The sequence below is a fragment of the Notamacropus eugenii genome, chromosome 3 (genome assembly GCF_028372415.1).
Source record: "Notamacropus eugenii isolate mMacEug1 chromosome 3, mMacEug1.pri_v2, whole genome shotgun sequence".
Taxonomy (NCBI): Eukaryota; Metazoa; Chordata; class Mammalia; order Diprotodontia; family Macropodidae; genus Notamacropus; species Notamacropus eugenii.
Genome location: NC_092874.1, coordinates 335,064,730 through 335,074,094, shown reverse-complemented (window position 1 = coordinate 335,074,094; position 9,365 = coordinate 335,064,730). Strand labels below are relative to the sequence as shown.

At 41.5% G+C, this 9,365-nt stretch overlaps 1 protein-coding gene across 4 annotated transcripts in view; it reads left to right on the top strand.

The window, feature by feature from the left end:
• TOM1L2 (target of myb1 like 2 membrane trafficking protein) overlaps nt 1-9,365 on the top strand; it is a 152,868-nt gene that overhangs the window by 117,617 nt on the left and 25,886 nt on the right. For all 4 annotated transcript variants that reach the window (XM_072650172.1, XM_072650171.1, XM_072650175.1 and 1 more), the window contains exons 8-11: nt 3,105-3,238; nt 6,813-6,861; nt 7,541-7,664; nt 9,047-9,164. In XM_072650172.1, coding sequence (XP_072506273.1) covers nt 3,105-3,238; nt 6,813-6,861; nt 7,541-7,664; nt 9,047-9,164 — 425 coding nt within the window. The remainder of the gene's footprint in view (nt 1-3,104; nt 3,239-6,812; nt 6,862-7,540; nt 7,665-9,046; nt 9,165-9,365) is intronic.

Below are 9,365 nucleotides of genomic sequence, written 5' to 3'. Positions count from 1 at the left end.
CTCACCTCCCTTCTTTTTCCCTCCACTATAAAGTCTTTTGCTTGCCTCTTTTATGAGAGATAATTTGCCCCATTCCATTTATCCCTTTCTCCTCCCAATATATTTCTCTCTCACCCCTTAATTTCATTTTTTTAAGATATGATCCCATCCTATTCAATTCACTCTGTGCTCTCTGTCTCTGTGTGTGCATGTACGCGTGCGTGTGTGTGTGTGTGTGTGTGTGTGTGTGTGTGTGTGTGTGTGTGTAATCCCACCCATTACCCAGATACTGAAAAGTTTCAAGAGTTACAAATATTGTCTTTCCATGTAGGAATGTAAACAGTTCAACTTTTTTAAGTCCTTTGTGACTTCTCTTTGCTGTTTACCTTTTCATGCTTCTCTTCATTCTTGCATTTGAAAGTCAGATTGTCTTTTCAGCTCTGGTCTTTTCATCAAGAATGCTTGAAAGTCCTTTATTTCTTTGAAAGACCAATTTTTCCCCTGAAGTATTATACTCAGTTTTGCTGGGTAGGTGATTCTTGGTTTTAGTCCTACTTTCTTTGACTTCTGGAATATGATATTCCACGCCCTTTGATCCCTTAATGTAGAAGCTGCTAGATCTTGTGTTATCCTGATTGTATTTCCACAATACTTGAATTGTTTCTTTCTAGCTGCTTGCAATATTTTCTCCTTGACCTGGGAACTCTGGAATTTGGCCACAATGTTCCTAGGAGTTTCTCTTTTTGGATCTCTTTCAGGTGGTGATCGGTGGATTCCTTGAATGCTTATTTTGCCCTCTGGTTCTAGAATCTCAGGGCAGTTTTCCTTGATCATTTCATGAAAGATGATGTCTAGGCTCTTTTTTTTGATCATGGCTTTCAGGTAGGCCTATGATTTTTAAATTGTCTCTCCTGGATCTATTTTCCAGGTCAATTGTTTTTCCAATGAGATAGTGCACATTATCTTCCATTTTTTCATCCTTTTGGTTTTGTTTTGTGATTTCTCGGTTTCTCATAAAGTCATTGGCCTCCATCTGTTCCATTCTAATTTTGAAAGAACTATTTTCTTCAGTGAGTTTTTGAACCTCCTTTTCCATTTGGCTAATTCTGCTTTTTAAAGCATTCTTCTCCTCATTAGCTTTTTGAACCTCTTTTGCCAATTGAGTTAGCCTATTGTTCAAGGTGTTGTTTTCTTCAGCATTTTTTTGGGTCTCCTTTAGCAAGGTGTTGACCTGCTTTTCATGCTTTTCTTTCATCTCTCTCATTTCTCTTACCAGTTTTTCCTCCACCTCTCTAACTTGATTTTTAAAATCCTTTTTGAGCTCTTCCATGGCCTGAGCCCATGGTATATTTATTTTGGATGTGTGGGATACAGAAGCCTTGACTTCTGTGTCTTTCCCTGATGGTAAGCATTGTTCTTCCTCATCAGAAAGGAAGGGAGGAAATATCTGTTCACCAAGAAAGTAACCTTGTATAATCTTATTTTTTTTCCCTTTTCTGGGCATTTTTCCAGCCAGTGACTTGACTTCTGAGTTTTCTTTCCACCCCCACCTCACCTCCAGATCTGCCCAGCCAGAGCTTGGGGTCTGAGATTCAAATGCTGCTTCCCAGCCTCAGGACTTTGGGCGGGGGCAGGGCTGCTATTCTGTGTGAGATTAAGTTCAGGTGCTCAGGTGGGGGCAGGGCCACCACACAGGACTCAGTTCCCTCAGGGGGTTTATGCAGAGACCTTCAACAATGGATCCAAGCTCCTGCCTGCCCTGGGAGCCCCTGTCTGCTGCTGCCTCGTCTGCTGCTGCCCCTGTCGCTGCCTCCTGAGGGGGCCCACTCCCCTATCGGCCACCCAAAAAGACTCTCTCACCGACCCTTGTCACGTGTGGGTGGAGGGACCCGTGCATCCGCAGGAGATTCTGTCCCTGAAGCCTGCTGGGATCTGCTCCTCTCGGTGCTGCACAGCCAAGGCAGGGCTGGGCTCCGCTCCGGGTCCAGTGCGCGACGGACCTTTCGTGTCAGGTTTTCAGGGCTCTCTGGAATAGAAATCTCATCCGCTCCATTGTTCTGTGGCTTCTGCTGCTCCAGAATTTGTTGGGAGTTCTTCTTTACAGATATTTTATGGGCTGTAGGTTCGGAGCTAGCATATGTGTGTCTTTCTACTCCTCCATCTTAGCTCCTCCCCCCAATAATTTTCTTTTTAAAAAAAGATCGTTGTTAACTGTAGTGAGGAGTAGATGTCATCGGGTTTTCTCAGGGGGTCAGGAGAGTATGACCAGTACAGGGGATAGCTGGGAGAGGAGCTGAGGGGTACAGACAGTGGGGGTCACAGTGAAAAGGAAGAACAGGGATTAGGGATCATTGGGCCTAGGGAAGGATATCATAGTAAAAGATGGTGATGGTTTTTGGATGATGGAGGAGGCCTCTGCCTGACATTTGACTGGAAGCTGGTATAGTTGTCGTTTTGCCTGTGGTTGAGCATGTGTGTGAGAAGGGGGAAATAAAGTTTACTTGGAGTCACAGATAATCTCTACTTCTTGCCATTTTACAATTCACTGTTTGTATTATTGTTCAGTTGCTTCTGTTGTGTGCGACTCTTCATGGTTTTCTCTGGCAGAGATACTGGAGTGGTTTGCCATTTTCTTCTCCAGCTTATTTTAGAGATGAAGAAACTAAGGCAAACAGAGCTATCAAGTGTCCAAGTACAGATTTGAACTCAGGAAGATGAGTTTTCCTGACTCCAGGCCTGGTACTCTATCCACTGTATCACCTAGCTTCCCATATTTATATTGGTCCCTTAATAAAGATCTTCATTTCTCACAATCTCAACCTAAATCAAATCATCGGTTTTCATTTTTGTGACATAAACAAAAATTGAAGACAACTGTATAAATCCAGGATATAGTGTATGTGCAATGAAATTTTTTTTGCTTACAATGGATACACTTTTAAAGCATCTCTAGGAATGTCTTATATCTAAAAAGCATTGATAAGTGAAAAGCACATTCACAATTTTTTTTGGCAGGCTGGTGAATTTTTTAGTGTCAGAAATCTATCTATGATGTAGATAGGTTGCTATCAAAATGTTTTATCTAAATGCTATAATGACTACTAGGTATTACCCATATTCCTTAGGAACTGAACAGGACCTGTAGAGCTATGCAGCAGAGAATCGTGGAACTCATCTCCAGGGTTTCTAATGAAGAGGTCACCGAGGAATTGCTGCATGTGAATGATGATCTAAATAACGTCTTCCTCAGATATGAGAGGTGGGAAACTTTCTTTCCCTCTGAAAAGATTGTTGGCATAATATCTTAGGGATTTTCTCATAAACAAAGGGGGAGAGAGATTAGAAATGGAAAATACTCATTAGAGATGCTAATTTATCACCAGATGACAGGTGAAATGCATCTTATTCTCCTGGGAATTGAGCCATAGGAAATTGATATGCAGAATTAGTATTTGCCCTTTATACATGCCATTAGGCTTCTGTTGATTTTTCTCCCTCTTCTTCCCTTTCCACCTGGCTCTCCTTTCTTCCCCTGCCCCTCGCCCCAGATTTGGGGAGTTGGGTAGGACACAGGGCTTTTCTAATTTCTAAGTCCCTCTCTTACGTATTGAACCTTTTAAAAGCTTGAGAGGGATAAAAAAATCACTGCTGAGAACAAGGATTGGCTTTTAAATGCAGGTTTGTCTAGGATGTCTGGACACTGAGCCATGGAGAGTAATAAAATTCCACCTTTGGAAAAGAAAGCATAAGGGAAAAGAGAAGGGAAGGGAAAAGAACCAAAGCCCTGTCAGACGCAGGTGGTTGCTTTGGCTTAACTCTTTCTTTGTTACAAGGAAGAATTCAGTTGGGGTAGGAGGATATCAGGAAATAGTTATGATGTAAAAAAAAATACATTTATAAAACAGTTTTTTTTCTTAAAAAGAAAAGAAAGTACATACACCATTTTCTGCTTTATGCCTACATAACATGGCTGAATACTAGCAACAAATTAGGAATGTCCCTTTTCTCACTGGGAAAAAGTAACAAAACAACAACCTTATAATTCACAAACATAGGTTCAGATAGAAGATACAGTGTCAAGTACTGTTGCCTTAACCTCTCTCACTTGTCTGTAGGCTCTTAGAATCCTAAAAATTTAGGACTAGAAGAGATCTTAGCTGTCATCTAGTTCTGGGGTCCAGTGAATGTGGATAGATTTTAAGGGATCTGTAAAGTTGTAGGGAAAAATTCCACCTTTATTTTCACTAGCCTTTGGTTTCCTTTGTAATTCTTTATACTTTATTTGTGCATTAAAAGCATGATTTTGAGAAGGAGTCCATAGGCTTCCCCTGACTGCCCAAGGGAACCGGGGTGCAACAAAAAGCATTAAGAACTCTGCTTTAGTTCAACCCATTCCTTTTCCAGGTGAGGAAATTAAGACACTAAGAAGTTAAATAATATGCTTAAAGCCTTGTAGCCATCCAGTGGAAGTCAAGTGGAATGAGTTCTGGATTTGGTGCTAAAGACCTTGGATTCAAATCTTACTGCAGTCACTTACTACTGTGTGACCTGTGGTTGTTGAGTCATTTTTTTCAGTTGTGTCCAACTCTTAGTGACCCCATCTGGGGTTTTCTTGGTAAAGATACTGGAATGGTTTCCCATTTTCTTTTCCAGTTCTTTTGACAGAAGAGGAAACTGAAGCTAACAGGGTTAAGTGACTTGCCCTGGAACACGCAGCTAGTAGTTGTCTGAGGTCAGATTTGAACTCAGGAAGATGAGTCTTCCTGACTCCAAGCCTGGCACTCTATCCACTGTGCCACCTAGCTGCCCACCTGTGTGACCTAAGACAAGTCATTAAACTTCTCTGTGCCTCACTTTCTTCATTTTTAAAATTAACAGATTGAACTAGCTGACCTCTGAAGGCTCCTCCAGCTCTAAATCTGTGATCCAGGACCAGCACCCATATCTCCAATACAATGTTCTTCTCATCATACCATGTGTTCAGTACCTTATAGCCCACTAATTATCAACCAGCTACCTTGGTGGTGTTATTACTACTAACAGCAACAGTAATAATATACTACAAACCTGATAGATGTTCAGGAAACATCCACTGATTTTGATAATTCCATCCATTTACAGAAGTACCTATGTCCAAGAAGCTCAATGAATTTTGCTAGCTGGTGTTTTTAATAAATCTTTTCCCAGCATTCTATTGTATTGGTAGGGAGTGACAGAGCTTGGAGTGTGCTTTTCAATCCCAGTTTACAGATAAAGAAATGAACACATTCAGTGTTTGAAGGCCATCAGTGGTAGAACAGACTGTGTACTTAGTAGGTACTTCAAAAGGTTTGTTGACTTGAAGCAGCAGGAACAAATTCTAAGTATCAGGACTTCCCAGTCTAGATAGAAATGCTTGAGATGGCCCTCCTTGTACAAGATACCAAGTGGTTTCCTTTTATTTATTATTTTCATGTGCATTATAACCTATTAAATCCCCTTCTGTAGCATGTGATGACACAAGAGAATAGTAATGCCGGAGTGTCAGTTTAAAATCTACCTCATTGTCATATTATATCTTTGTGACTGTATTAGAGATTGAGACCACATTGCACTAAAAAAACTATCCCACCTCTATGTTACTTTTGAAATATTTCCTGTTTTACCTCATTAAGAGTATATAAGAATAGATACCCAGTGTAAGAAATTATCCAGACCTTGACATTCCCATTCTTTCCTGTAAAAATCCAGATTGAAAGCACAACGTGAATTTTCTGACATTGCTAAGTGCAGGAAGGAAACTGCTAATAACAGACCAACCTTAAACTAACCCACAAGGCCTCTTTCTCCCCAGAAGCAAGCCCAGAGAGCTGGGGTGGGGTGGGGAAAGGAGGTGGAAAGGCACAGAAAAGTCTGGTGCAGAGCTTTTAGCTACTCAATTTCTTCTTCCTTTCTCTGTTCAGCTATAAATTCTCTCTCACATACACACACATACACAATTTACGTTTGTGAACAATTTGGCATGAGAATAGTTTGGTTGTGATCAGAACAGGTGTGATTCTATGGTCACTCAGAGCCCAAACAATCCCAGGCAACTGGTCAAGAATGACAGCTTCCGGTTAAGACAACTCAGTAGCTGCTGCTGGGTTTTAATGGATCATTTCAGGAGGTAGAGGGGCCAGAGGTCTCTATCTTGTCTTTGTGGTCCCATCTATTTCCTCAGAGAGGTAGATGAAGCGACCTACTTATCACCAGTCGAATAACTAAAGTCCCTTGTACTTATCCAATACCTTTCTCACTGAACCTGGGGGAAAGGAGTGGAGCGGTATATATTACAGGCATTAACTAACTACTTTTGACAGGAGTCCTGTAAAATAGTGAGGGGGCCCAAGATTGTTACCTTCATTTTGTAGATAGGATGCTGAGGTACCCTCAGGTCACAGGAGGGGAGGTAATGGAGACTGCCAATGCTGGTGTGTCTGTAGTCTGATAATGTCTGTGAAGTGGTGGGTATTGCTCATAATGAACTAATTTTACACACCACCCTCTGATACATATACACCCAAAAATACTCTGCCTTGATGGTGTGAGATGAAAGTCAGAGAATCTGCATCTATTTGTTCTGGATGCCTCCTTACTGCCTCCCTCCCCCTAACTCTGGGAAGGCTTGTGTGTGCTTGAGTTCCCTAATGAGCTCCCTAAAGAGACTGGGGGCTCCTGCCCTCCTCAGGTAGTGCCAGGATCCCTCCTGTCTTCCAGACAACTAGGATTTCCCCCCCACCTAAACAGCTTAGCAGTTTATTGAGTTATCCCTCTTCCCATTTATTCTTTTTTTTTTTCCTCACCACTACCAGGTTCGAACGGTACAGGTCAGGTCGTTCTGCTCAAAATACCAGTAACGGAGTAAGTATCGTTTCAGAATCCTGTGTGTGGAAGAGGGCTGGTTCTACCTCCCATCATATCTTGGTGATGTCGTCCTTCTCCCACCCCTTGGTCTCTGCTGTTTGCACTTAAAGGTGTTTTGGGTCAGTGAAGAACATAAGCCCGAGTTGCCAGTATTATTGGAGAAAATCATATTTGGAGATTTAGTTAATGAATTGCAAGCGGGAAGAAATCATTTGCAAGAAGAAAGGTGGTATGATGTGGGGAGGGATAATGTAGAAGGCAGAGGCAGGCTATTCCAAAATTTGAGGCTATAATCCCACGATGCCAACAAAGTCTCATTGATAGAATACCTCTAACTTCTTTTTACACCCACCTAGTTCAGAAATTGGCCGCCTTTCACTAGAGATACACCCTGTTTGTTCTTGTGTGATTAGGAATGGAGAATTTCTGGTGTGTGCTGACTACACTAAGCTGTATATGCTGATTCTCAGGGGAACAGTGAGGGGATATTAATGATGGCTACCAGCCTGGAAGCCATTAAAAATCAGAAGACTGTTGAAAATTGAAAAATAGCATGCATGCTTCAGGTTACCAACTCCTATTCTAGTTTGTAATGACCTTGCTTCTTCTCTAACTATTAACTATGAAGCAAGAAATGTGGAGCAGGAAGCTCACTGCCTCTCTAATACCCTGATAGGTCCTGAATGAAGTAACTGAAGATAATTTAATAGATCTTGGTCCTGGTTCTCCAGCTGTAGTGAGTCCAATGGTGGGTAACACGGCACCACCATCTTCTCTTTCCTCACAGCTAGCAGGCCTGGGTAAGTTTTGTATTTAATGTCTTTCTCTCTGTGCATTTCCTTAGTTCCATCATACCCCATTAGAGGCCATATTCTCCACTGAATTTATGTTAGGTAGAGTTCTAAATTTCTACCTATCTTTTCTTTCCAGTTAGAAGAGCATGGGAATAATTGTCTTTCTGAATCCATGGTAGAGTTTGTTTTTGACAATATTTATGACCTGTCCATTTGTTCCTCACTGGTACCATAGCAGCTTTCCAAACCTTCTACTGTTTTTGTATCAGAGAATCATCTTTAAAAGTTTAATTATATTGCAGCAACCTGAAAATTTAAATAACTCACTAAATCCTATGATTTATCCGTCATAAAACTGTGTGAGAATGGTTGCTATTGTTATGTATATAATGGTAAGTTATAATTGTATCAAAGGGACCATGCTTGGATTTGCCCTTCTTGGGAGGTAATATAAACCTTGTGTAGATATTTTCCTGCCTAGTTCCAGCAATCCAACACAGGGAACTTTGGGATCCAGTTTCCAGCCGTTATAATCCATAGGTTGCTACTATATGATGACATAAAGTTTTCTAATTGACTGTAGAGGCAAAAGAAGTGGCTAACATGAAAGAAATTGGGGCTTCATGTGTTCATGAACACAGTGTTTGGATGAGAAATAGGACAGCTGTCTTTCCCTCACCCTAAAGCTGAAAATAGCCCTCATCACATGAAGCCACCAAGGAAAAGAGACTGAGAGATTGGCCTTTTGTACATACGCTCAATTCCCATTCAGACCACGTCTGCAGCCAATAAGAAGACTTGTCATCATCACATGCTACCAACCCCTGAGTCATTCTGGCTGGAAACTGGCTCCCAAGTTCTACTGTTGGATTGCAACTAGGCAGAAGATATCCATACATGCTCTGCAAAAATCCCACAAGGACAAATCTAAGCACACTTCCACTGTTACATGATTAATAGCAGATGAAAAGAAGTGCCTACAATCTTTTATTGCCCCATTTTCTTTTTCACCTTTGTCACATGACCTGTTTGACATGGAACAAGTCACATGATTTTGTGGCCTCAGTGCCTTGATCTGTAAAATGACGAGTATGGACTAGATGACTTCTAAGATCCTTCTCAGCTCTCAGTCTGTGATCTTATGATCCTTCTTGCTGGTCTTTCCCTCCCCTTGATTCTGTTTATTGGCTGTTACTCACGGATTAGGAATTAAAATACATTTATCTTCATCCAAACCCCATATCTCCATACCTGCAGCTTGTTCCTCGCTCACACAGCATCTTAGAAGTGAAATAACAAGTACTTGAATCTGTAATATATAAAATATTCACCTGTCTTAGAGGAAAGAGGTATGTCCGTGACTGACATTTCATTATTGTCATCTTTAGACTTGGGGACAGATAGTGTCAGTGGAACCCTCAGCTCTCTCCAGCACTGTAACCCCCAAGATGACTTTGATATGTTTGCCCAAACGAGAGGAAACTCCTTGGCTGAACAGCGTAAGACGTAAGTGGGGGCTTTTTAGTAGCACTCTAAAGAAATTGGGAGCGAGAGAAATTGACTCAGTCTTGTGTAAAAGCCAGCCCAAGGGAGCTTCTATTCATGAGGACCAGCAGGACTACCCAAGAGCTTTAAAATGTGGGACTGGAGATTTGGCATCTGATGAGGATGTTGAATGGAATTCCCTTTCCCTTCAGTGGGGGAGTT